This window comes from Lepisosteus platostomus, chromosome 8 (assembly GCF_059453375.1).
Source record: "Lepisosteus platostomus isolate fLepPlt1 chromosome 8, fLepPlt1.hap1, whole genome shotgun sequence".
Classification (NCBI taxonomy): domain Eukaryota; kingdom Metazoa; phylum Chordata; class Actinopteri; order Semionotiformes; family Lepisosteidae; genus Lepisosteus; species Lepisosteus platostomus.
In genome coordinates, this window is record NC_142618.1 from 37,431,064 (window position 1) to 37,443,693 (window position 12,630).

General features: G+C 40.5%; 1 protein-coding gene across 7 annotated transcripts in view; it reads right to left on the reverse strand.

Moving 5' to 3' along the window:
- The window catches only part of slc4a2a (solute carrier family 4 member 2a), a 104,836-nt gene that overhangs the window by 43,375 nt on the left and 48,831 nt on the right, over nucleotides 1-12,630 (reverse strand). For all 7 annotated transcript variants that reach the window (XM_088643298.1, XM_088643297.1, XM_088643299.1 and 4 more), the window contains one exon: nucleotides 8,759-8,927. In XM_088643298.1, coding sequence (XP_088499424.1) covers nucleotides 8,759-8,818 — 60 coding nt within the window. In that variant the 5' untranslated portion in view covers nucleotides 8,819-8,927. The remainder of the gene's footprint in view (nucleotides 1-8,758; nucleotides 8,928-12,630) is intronic.

Genomic DNA, 12,630 nt, shown 5'->3' on the forward strand with positions numbered 1-12,630 from the left:
AAACCTTCGGATTCTGATTTTGAGGCATTTGATTATAATCCCTCAGATGGCAGCGTGGATCCTCCACCAAGCACAGACACCAAATGTCTGAATCTGCAGTTGTGTCTCGGGTCAAAGTATTAGTTCTGTTACTTAACCCCCCCGTGCGTGGCACTGTGTGGTATGCAGAAAATCCTCATGCCTCACTCACTCCATCATATCCAGAAAATGACCAAATTACAAGAATTAGTTTGCAGATTCTGGCTCCAGGTTAAACACATTTTAACAGACAAAAAGTTAAATATCTGTCAACAGAGAAGAAACAGTGACTAAAGACACAGCCTCCAGTGGGGACACTTCTAGTAACAGAAGGGAAACATAGGCCCACAGCATTGTCCAATAAAGACCTTCTTCTGACCTTCAAACTGCCCTTGGTCCAGAGGGAGGAGGCGCAGTCCAAGTCTGAACTATTCTTTTCAAAATGGTTTGATTAACAGGGCCTCTGCAGAGCCAGAGTTAAAGGCAGGGGTATCTGGCACAGTACAGGCAGGCTGGCTGCCCAGCTTGGCAGGAGATCTATGGCCATTGTTTCACAGCACATTGGTAAGTCTGGTTCCTAAGCTGCTACTACACAACAACAAAAAAAGAAGCCCACAAAACCAGGTTAAGTCAAAGCTGGTTTTAATAAATCTGCTGAGGAATGTGGGGACCCACAAATGTACCACCATGTGCAACTTGCTACTGTTCTTACTATAGCTTTCAGCCCGTCAGCAGGGCATTAATTCCTCAGGGGTGTTCTCTAACTCTTAGTCAGGAAGTCTTTGCTAATCCTCGAAAGAACTTAAGTAAAAGTTTCAGCACAAAAGACCTCCGTTCCTGCTGATCTCCCAACAGCATTCCCATTTTCAGAACGTGCCAGTCCGTCAATCGCATTGACTGTTCTTGCCAAATGCATTTAAAGCACCTGTGCATTATGTCAGTGTTTTAAAAATAAATACTTAAGAGATAGACATCTTGAACACGGCGTAATGAATTCTGAGACACATCTATTTACACTATTGAGTCGTAATAAATACCTGAAGTTAAATATCCAAATTGAGTTCTAAGCTTAACTTTTTTCAAGCTCAAGCTTGCATTAGTATTAACAGGTGGGTAGCTGCGTCAGCATGCGTAGGCTGCAAAGGAACAAGTAATAGGTTTATTCCATGCTGAAAAAAAGAAGAAAGAACACACCTGAAGAAGGCTCCACGGCCGAAACGTTGTGTTCTCTTTCTTCTTTTTTTCAGCATGGAATAAACCTATTACTCCTTAGTATTAACAGGAATAGGATACTGTATGACGATAAGCGTTATATTGAGATTGATGCATTGTCACATTGACAACACTTCAATCAGTAAATATGGTGCTGTATACAAACCAATCGTCAAGATAGACAGGAGCTCTCCTTGCACCCGTTTTCAGTATCCAGACACTCCCTGTTGCTTGTGCTGTGTCTATTAATTTTAAGACCACAAAACACAGATGAATCTTCCAGCAGTATTTCAATACATCATATCAAAATGCAGTCCCTGTAACTTTCCAACCTTGACTGTGCATCCAGTCCTGCTCACAGACAGCACTGCTTATCACAGGTCCATCTGAATGCAGAGGCCCTCACCACTAGCAGCACACGGAAGGCAAAACCACAGGCATTATCATAATTCCTTTACATTATCATTAACCACAGAGCATTTTTCACTGGTTCACTGCATGGCTGACATGCAGAAATATGGATGGCTGCAGGCAATAAAAGCAAGCTGTAGTAGTGGGAAAGGTGGTGTGCGGGGTGAGGATTTCCCTTGATATTACACTTATACTGTCGATGCTCACTAATCTCGAACTGGGGAAATTCAGCAGTCACTATCTGCTGGGCTATTTACTGCTTTCCATGAAGAGCATTTGGATCCCAAGCTTATTCAGTACTTCACTTAACTATTGCTTATAATTATAAGGTGAACTAGATCCATTGATAAATCTAAACTTTCAAAACCCTCAGCCTCAAGAGAAGAAATGAAAAGCAAGCATATGAGCACGTGGAGAAATGCCCAATAATCGGGTGATTGAATAATCTTCCAACTACTTATCCCATTTCTTGTTAACCACCTAGCTGCCTGACCTTGGCAGATCTGAACTCCTCTCTCTACTGGGGGAGAAGAAGACCAGGTTGCTGCTGTAAGTACTGTTTTTGGACAAGTAGATGACACTCTTCCTTCTAGACCAAACTTACGTGCCAGTACAGCAGCCAAGGGACATTGCACTAGCAAAGGTGCCGTCCTTCAGATGAGACATACTGTAATTAAGGGCCCATGGCACTCTTAGTAAGAGTAGGGGTATCAACTCTGGTGTCCTGGCACAAAAAAAAAAACGATCAAACAATTATTGAAATCCCTTAACATCCATGTACTTCCATTTTTAATATTCATAACTGCATAGAATTCACAAAGTTATCAGGAGAATGACAAAAGTTTTTTTCTAATAAGCTGACTAATAAGTGCAACAGTGGGTGTACTGTAAGACCACTAGCACAGGCTAGTAGGCTTAATGGGCACGGCGGGAAGCAATGTGTTTCCCCAAGAGAGCATCTGGAACCTTGTGCTTCTGTCCCATTTCTCTCACACAGCCTGGAGAATGATTCACCTTTCAACAGGTCTCTGAGACCTAGAAGCCACACATAATCCCAACTCATCCCCCTGATGTTCAATGGGGCTCAGGTCTGGCAGATTCAGCGCACAGAGCATCCAGAGAATGTCCCATTCTCTGCAGTCAGTACACAAGCACCATGAGGCTCCGCTATTCTGCTGGAATGATGCAACGACAGGACGTGTCTACAGAAAGAGTGGCAGCTGAGGTCCCTGACCTCGATCAATGACTACAAGTGGAGTTCTGTATCCACTACAAACTCCTGTCCCGACAGCCAATTGGTCTGGATATGCACATTCCAACAAAATAGGAATATTGTCCTACACTCACCAGCATTCACAATTTTGATTCATCACTTAAAAGAACAGTAACAGTTCAAGCCTCCAGCATACCGATGGCACACTGGTGTTTTTCTCCTGATGAGAGTGTATACCAGATCCTTTCTGTATGCTATTTGTTCTAGACTTTCACCACTCTTGACATTCAGCCAGGGCTAGCCCTGGGTTTAGATAAACTACGCAACTGTCACGGGCCCTGAGGCCACCAGGGGGTCCCTTCAGCGTGCAATTCAACTTTTTTTAATCAGCACATTCAAATGTGATCCTAATATTCCCTCGATTGGCAATTTCTATGTCTGCTATGCTAATATAGGTTGCTAAAGTTAGTTATAAATTATAATATTATTAGTTGTGAAAGTAAGTGTAGTAGTTTATTAAATGTAATGACCATAATATGACAACATCAGTGTTGTTTCAGCTCCTGCTACACCGAATGCTGTTGATTTAATTTCAGAAGGTAGTATGATCAATTTTATTAATCTGGTTGGATTAAACTAGTACATCTAACATTTAATGAAACGTTACAAGTAACCTTTTACTTGTGTTGCAAACGATGTATATATTGTAATGGTTAAAAATTATAATCATGTAGTTGCAACTAGTAAATGCACTATGACCTCCAAAAGGACGTACCCACTGGGCATGGAGAAAAGGATGCGCAGAACGGAGCAGGATAAGCGATCTCAAAACAGAGGTATGCCAAACGAAGCATTTCTATTTGCACATTTGGTTTTGAGCCCGTAACTGGCAAACTGGCACGTACCTGTAGGCCACTTGAAGTGTTTTACTAGAAGTTAACAGTTTTACTAGAATGTTATCTTTGTTAAACGTATGCTTCCTGTTCTTGTCTGTATGTTATTTATTATGTGTTCTTCAAATCTGGTTAATAAAAGTTTTTTTTGTTACAGTATCAAATTAATTTAATTTTTCTGGTAAAATAAGTTTTGGGTGCAAATTGTGATCTTGATGGTCCCCTTTTCAAGATCTTGCCTTGGGCCCACTAAAATCTAGGGCCAGCCCATCATTCAACTTCAGATGATCATTCAAAATAATTTCAAAACTTTTAATGTCCAAAATGTTTATACAGTACTCTTTTTAAAAATGCACATCTCTTGGAGCTCTCTCTTTATATGGAATTTCCAAGTACAGCAACACCTTGAAGAGCTTGTTTTTTCACAGTCCTGCAATACCACATATCCAAATAAGTCACTCGCTGGTTGTCATCGCATCGATATCAGAAAGCCCCAGCAAAGTCAAACTCAATAGCTTTATCAAGAATTGACCTTCTCGGAAAGCAAGCAGCAACATTTCACAGTGTTTCCAAAAGATAACTGGCTTTAATCACGTAAAACCCCTGCTTTATCTGTCCCTCTCCTAATACAAGAGTCTTAAAAAAATCCTTCAAAATCGAACATACTACTATACAAATATGAACAGCCATCATTGGCATTTGTTTTTTCAACACTTTTGAAAGTATTCGCTAGGAATGAGAGTGAGAGGCAACAGCAACATTAAGTGGGCACAAACCTGCCCTCTTTAGAAAAATAATGAATTCCTACTCTCAAAATATAATTAGTTATACTGGAACAAATGCCTGTGTGAAATACAGTTAAATGGTTATCATGCTTAGTTAAAATATTACAACACAGTCAGCACACTCATATTTAATTTGAGTATATTTCCTTTTGAGCTATGGCAAACTCTGCTGTTTTTTAATAATTTCCTTGCTAGGCACTGTGATTACCAAGAGTAGGTCAAGTGAGCTCTTATAACCTGCGCAAACATCAACTGACCATTCTGCATTTACAGAGCTTTAACTCAATCAAATCTAAAATGAAACCATTTGTTTACTCTGATGAGATTTAATTTAGGCTGTCTTTTCAGCTCTGAGATAATTTCTTCAGGTGCCTTCTAGAGCAGGAATGTCTGCTTTGCAACACAGCTCTGAAGGGGAAGATGGAAACTTCTGAAAGATATCCTAAAGCTGGCCAGAGGCTAGATTCACAGTGTGATCAAGTCCAGAATCTCAATGTTTCTGGGACAAAAAACACTGAGACAACAGGATCTGCATTGCCCCTAGCTTACAGAAAGAAATGCCACCTTTTCCTAAAGTCTCAGCCACAGAAGACAATATAGCCTAGTCTTGGTACTGTAAATCAACAGATGAATCAAAAAGGCGTTAAAGGAAATTCTGAATTGCAATAACTGGAGATACAGTATGGTGGTGCAGACGCCACGAAGAAAGAGAAACACAATGAGCAACACCAGTCCTAGATGCAGGGAGAGAGCCATTGGCATGTAGGCTTAGCCTTGGTCTGACACTGACAGGAAAGAGAGCACACAGGTGAAGCCCTGATCCACCCTCCACAGCAGCTACAGACCCCAGCCAACGCCAAATTCAGAATGAACAGCACCCTGTGTCCAGACCACTTCGCGTAACCTGCGGCGCAGAATGTGGCGGGAGACCACTGGCGTAAAGCAATGAGCTTCCTGTGACCGTGCCAACTGCAAGAGCTTGGCGTCGCCTCAGGGTACCTGAGCAGAGAAGACACGGCTAGACTAGCCTCTGAGACTGTGCCCTAGCTGGGCGAGGAACAACTGAGGCTCACAAAATTAGAAAGACAGATACAGACCTACTGGTAATAAGCTGTGCATGAATAAGTCATGAGGAAAAGGGGACACTAACTCCTTGGATAATTGTGTGTAACTCTACACTAAAAGAACTGTTTAAACAACAGGTCCAGTCCAACAGTTCAGCACGTTTTCCTGGGCTTAATTGGGAAATAAAACTGGCCACTATCATATTAGGAGAAATCCTAATTAAATATTAGGAGAAATTATTCTGATGTACAATTTAGATTTGTTTTTTTAGAATGAAACTTCTTTGAGGTTATACAATTATTCTTAATTTTGGTTGTCAATTGGTACACTGAGGCACATAGCTAGTAGCACATTTGATATTCTGCAAAATTAAAGACAAAAACAAATTACATGAATCAGAAAATCTTCCTGAATTCAAAAGACACTGAGCAGACTAAAAAGTCACTTTCTATAGAGTAGAAACCTTTATTCAATAAACAATTGAAAATAAGATCAATAGGAAGGCCTATTGAAGGGAGCAGAAACAAAGCCTGTCTTATATCTACATAATATAGGAGCAGACCACAAAAAGGATGCTGATAACATTATAAAATATACATAGCTAAGCGAAACCCAAACCTCCCGCCTTTAATTGTCAACAAGTAAAAAAACACAGCACACAGCCCCACAGAGGGGTCTGTAAAAGAGGAATATAGGAAGTGCGCCCAGTCTTTGCACATTCACTCCCAGCTCTGTTGCACAACAGCTGCAGTCATGTGCTCCAAGGCATACTATTTCAATTTTACCCAGTTTTGTTATTTGATCAGTATCTAAAAGCACACGGACAAGAAGAGTATTTAAAAAGAATTCCTTTCCTCATAGGGGAGATGAAACGGTTCCTGTACTTTCAAGCAGCTGTTAGTGATGGGATGATAGGTATTGAGATATGAAAAAAATTGAAATCAAACAGTTTATTAGTACTTACTATTGTCATAGTCTTCATCATATTTCTTAATTTAGGACATAAAAACTCTGATAAATCTTTAAACACAGTGGTGAAGAGCCACCAAAGAGTGACAAAGCAAATCCCCTACCTGCTGTGATCAAGTGTGTAAATATCTTAAGCACAAGCACAAATACAGAAGGATATAATTCAGCAAAACCTGATTTATTATTCATATACGAGCATGATGACTGTTGATCCCTTCAAGAACAATATGAACAAAAAATGAAACTACAGTAACTCTGTATTTACTATACTCTGGGTTAACTTTCACTCAACCATACACATTCCCCTAAGAAACAAAGGAGACTGTAAAGATAACTCGAAGAAACTAAGATAACAGAATACTGTACAACAGTAATACGATTATTGAACGTGAGCAGCACAAATAACTAGAGGAGGGCTATCCAGTGCTGTTCCTGGAGGGTCCTGTCCAGCAGGTTTCATAGACCTCGTGAAATTGTCAGCACTGTAAGAACTGGAACAAAAAGTGAAGTACACAGTTTAACTAACTCTAGGCTTAAATAAAGTAGTTAAAAGTAAACTTTGGGTGTAAAACTGCAAACACCACAGTCCTCCTTAGTCAAGACTGGATATCCACACCAATCCAAACCATCGTGCAAGAATGTTTCAGTATCTTATAGAGAAGCAACGCTGTTATTTTAGCGGAGACAGACGCGTGATTTCTCTGCTGAAGAGGAATGTCTCACAATTGATTAATTTTTACTCTATGAATTAATTAGATGGACTTCAACAAAAAAGAAGCAGTTATAATAGCCATCAGGGTATTTTAAAATCCCACAACATAACATCGCAAACAGACATGTAGTGTTAGGACTCAACAGTGCTGATGAAAAATACTGAGCATAAACTTCCATTTTCTTTCAAACAATGTTGCATTATACTCACAATGCACATTTGCTATTAACTGCAACCATTGCAGATGCTGAGGTTTAAGTGAATTTGAACCACATTGTTTTCCACATACTGCTAGAAGGAAAACTTAGCTTGAATGATGCAATGCAGATACAGTTAACACGACAATCATTTTTCAGTTACGTAATCCTTCCTACTTACCATGACTAAATAACACAAAGTCCACTTCTGTTTTACAAGAGACGCAACTTTATGGTCAAAACGGAAGGGACACTTTATATGTGTTTTGGTCTTTAGTAAGGTATTAAGGAACCTTCCATTCTAAATCAAATAGTAGGTCTGTCTCTCAAATACATTGTATTTAGTGGAAGAGTCTAGCCAATCTAGAAATATATATTTATATTTACATACTGTATATAATGTAGTTCTCGGTCTAATCTTCTCTAAGCTCCAAGAGCAAGCCACTAATAGGGCAGCTTTCTGCCTTTCCTTTCTTTTGATGCGCGTTATGTATATATTAACTGTTAACAATAAAAACAGTTAAGAAAATTTTGTTTAGAAAAATATTTGCCTACCGCAATAAGCATGAAAAAATGAATTACTGCAGTAAAAGCAGTCTTTCAGATGGCATTTGTCATCACAAAATATGACCCCAATCGAGCAAAAGATCCCTCATTTACAGTGCTGCCAGGCCCAGCACCAGACCTCTCTGGAGGAAAACACATTTATATGGAATACAATACACTTTTCCATGTTTCATGTGAAAATAGAATCTTTGTCTTCTGTGTTTTACCTACACTTTTGTACGGAACGGTGAAATAAATGTAACTAAATTTAACTAAGAGCAATAGGAACTATAATTATGGTCTGATCAGCATGGTGCAAGTGGTCAGGCACATAATCTATCAGCAGGTGGCCTATCTGATCTTTCCTCTCCTCTTTAAAACACCTTAACGCTCGCAGACGCAGACACGGATCCACACTGCACGGCACAAATGGGTACCTCCCTCACATCACCATGTGCTCAGAAAGGTCGCAAAAGAGATAAAACCCTAAAGAACTATCTTCAGATAAATTAAATAGTTGATAACCAGAGAACAGAGTAATTTACTTCTCTGTCACTGCTAGATTCCACATTTTTTCCATCTTTGAAGCCATTGTTGTGCCAACTCTGTGATGGAAACTAAGTGTTTATTGCAGCAGTTAGTCAGTTTCACAGTCGTTCCCTTTAGAGCTAGGACAGGTGTAGCACTACTCTGATCTGAGATGAAGCAGATGGAAGGACATGAGCAGGTGTACTCACAGTGTGAATCACAGAGGCCACGATGTCGTGGATCTCGGTAGAAACCTGGGCGTCGCTCATGGCTGTGCTTCTGCTTCAGCTCTGTGTCGGCGAATGGAATCTCACCAGTCAAACTTTAACCCTTTTCTTTCTCACTCAGACTAAGCGGGGAGCTTTTGGGCAGCATAACCTGTGTCAAAAGAGCGAGAAAATAAAGTGAGAGTGCTATCCTCTTAAGTGACCACCCTGATGGCCATCAAGTATCGTGCAGAACAACACTACTATCTTGTGAAATCACATCATACTGAACAGTTGGTGTTCCGGTGAAAAAGATCATAAAAATGGTAACACTGAGAATTTGTTACAGACAGGAGTAATAACTTTCTATTAATGCACAGAATATATGTGCCACAATGCAAAGTCCTTGAGCTAATGCTGCAGGCAAGTGAAGGACTCAGAATATGACATCAGAATACCTTCATTTTGTGGCTGATGGCCACCCAGCAAAAAACAGTCAGCCTAAAAGCTTTTAGTTTTGTGCTCACATAAACCAAGGTCTTAAAGGTCCCGTTGTAGATGTTAATGTAGACATTAAAAGCTAAATGGAAGAGCAAATAATTTGACAGCCCTGTCTTTCCTAATGTGATAGAAGTGCTAGATGGGTAATCTATTATGTACTGTAGGGTTCACAGGTGTGAACAACACCTACAGTTTTTACTGCAGGGGGGAAAGATTCTTCAGCAATAACTGCAGTGACACTGCAGTGATTTTTCAAAACCTGGAAGGTCATTAACAGCTGGTTCATGATAAAGAAACCTGCATATATGATAAGACATGCTGATAACGGGCTGGCACAGGGGGGAGAGTACTTATTCCACATACTGTAGCAATGGAAAGAACCCTTTAGATTATGAGTTCCAGACAAGTCAGCATGACAAGTAGCAACTCGGGACCAAAATGACAGAAGACATTCTTCATATGCAAAATCTTGATCGGATTTAACACCAAAGGACACAAAGCAAACTTTTATTTAAAATGGAGAACAGGAGGCATTTTTTATAAAACAGGATATTGGAGTCTGGAACAAGGTTGAGATGACAATCTTGCTCCTTTGGTTGCTAGTGTCTAAGGAAATATTACAGGTAAGCTACAAACTAGAACAGACCATTTGAGGAAACCAGGGTGCTACTCAGCCCTAAAAATGCACTACTTCCTGGAAAAGCATCTGTCCAGGGTGAGAGACAGCAAGCAGAGACAGACCCTAAGGAAGTACAGGGTAGGTGGTTACAGTCTGGCCATAAGGAACTAAGTGACAGGTAGACCTGGCTGCTCAGAAAAGCTGGAGAGAATGACCTGTATTTTCTTCTATACTGTGACAGATACCTACATTGAGGAAGATGTCTCCGAAAATCACTGTTGTTCTCATGCTACAGAGATAAAGGTTGAAAGAGAAGAGACAGTGCACTCAGGAGGCTGTATATAGACACCCATCACCAGCCAAGGGTCAGAAAGTGGTGCTGTCAGACCCACTGAAACAGTCTAGACATCCTTTCCAGTTCTGAAAATGGGAGACAAGCGGGGAATATACAGATATGAAATCAAAGCATAAAATCAGCAACAGCTACTGTATACAAATGTCAGGTGGTTTGTTCAGACCAATTTCAATGTTCAGAAGATTTCCACCTCCCTTGCAAAACCATTAACCACATTACAGTCCTGACTACTTTGGCATACTAAGAATTCACAAATTGTCTCCTGGGGCTTTTAGCATTATGCAGAGATTGTGATAAATGTTTTAAAGATATGGAGAGTGAAATGAAAAGCACTGAACCCTGCAGCCCCATGAGTAACAGAAGAGAGAGCCTAACGGAACCCAGTGGGAGGGAATGAATGAGCTAAGTGTAGAAGTTAAGAGTTATCAGTCAAGAATGACTATGAAGCAAACTTCTCAAGTACTAAAATTATCACAGGTTAATGTTCTGTTTTACTGTGAGCATTGTAATCTCTCAGTTTTGAGACTACATGCCAAACAAATTCTGAGACCTCATTATATAATGAACCACTGCAAATGAACCTGATCTGAAGACTAGCACTTCAACCACAAAAGAGCTGCTGACTGTTACGCTAATATTTACTTACATACCAGGAGGAAACATGAATGAGCTCAGTGGATACAGAAAAGGTGCTGGGCTGTAATGCAGAAGGTTAGGGGCGCAGTTTTGAAGTGTGAGGCTTTGCTGTGTTTGGCAGAGTGTGGGGCTGCAGTGTGTTTAGTACTGTAGGTCAGGGATAAGAATGCAAGGTTGCACTGTGTTCTCAGGTTATGAGTTAGATTGCTGGGCCATGAAGCGCTCAGTAGGTATGAACAGAAGAAAGATAACAAAACAAGAAGCTATTCTGCTTCTCTATCCGATTTGGCCAGCAGCCATATCACCCTGCATCTCACAAATGGCAACCCACAGAAGCTAGGCAGGCATGAGCCAGGTCAGTACCTGGATTAGAGACCTCTTGGGAAAACCAAGGTTGCTGCTGGAAGTGGCGTTGGTGGGGCCAATAGGGCGCTCACCCTGCAGTCTGTGTAGGTCCTAATGCCCCACTATACTGACAGGAACACGATACTGTAAAAAGGCGCCGTCCTTTGGAAGAGATGTAAAACCGAGGTTCTGATTCTCTGTGGTCATTTAAAATCATAGGGCGTTTCGCGAAAAGAGTAGGGGTGTCACCCAGCATCCTGGCCAAATTTTCCATTGACTTTTACCAATCATGGCCTCTTAATAATCCCCATCTATGAATTGGCTTTGTTACTCTGCTCTCCTCCCCACTGATAGCTGATGGGCAGTGAGCGTTCTGGCGCACTATAGCTGCCATCGCATCATCCAGGTGGGGCTGCACGTTGGTGGTGGTGGAGGGGAGTCCCATTACCTGTAAAGCACTTTGAGAGGAGGGCCCAGAAAATACCTATAAGTATAAGGAATAATTATTTGATAGTTAGCAGTTAATTTATCAGAGAATCTCATCCAGCTTCTTCTTGGCAGCTAGGTAGGGTATGGTCCTCCACGCTACCATATCCCTTTGTATAAAGAAGTGCTGTCGGTTCTCAGAAGTGTGAAGGTTTCAGGCCTAAAATCTTATTTTTCTAATTCACCAGCAGTGGGATGAGTTTAAATATGAAGGCCTACATACAAAGTTAGATCTGAGACTCCCCTGCACAGGCAAATGAGTGTGTGGAAAGTTATGTTTGTGAGGGAGAAGGAGATCATTATCTACATAGATGAATTCAGCTAAAACAAATCCCCTGTAGTGACACATGGAGGAAACGGTCTCTCCCCACATTAAACAGCTGCACACAAAGCAGAGAAAGCCTACAATGGCTGTGAAGTTTTAACCTCTCCTCAGACTACAGTACAGAAGGCTTCCCACACTTTATAACATACCACATGAAATCTTGTGAGGATAATCTGTCCATAAAAACCTCTCTCTGGATTAAACACTTTTAAATAAAAAATAAACTGTTTTTCTTGAAAATCTAAAAGTATCCCCATCTTATGTTACTGTAATATGTCAAACTGAAGGAAGCCCATGAGAAGGAATATGAATATTATGCTAATGGAATAAATGCCAACCATCAGAGAAAATATTAGTCATCTATATTCATGTAAAAGGGGCTTATGATCAGTTAAAGTCCTAGTCATAAGCACCAAAACCCACCACCTCTACTAAAAGTAAACTACAGTATAGACATTTGATGGGTATCGCTCTTCTGTGGTGTTGATTGCCCATTCATGCTAGAAGGTGATATTTTCAAGTGAATTAATCTGAAGACAAATATGAATAATTTTCTGCAACTGAGAATTCTATGCATTCTATGTAAACACACTGTGTTTTAAATTACC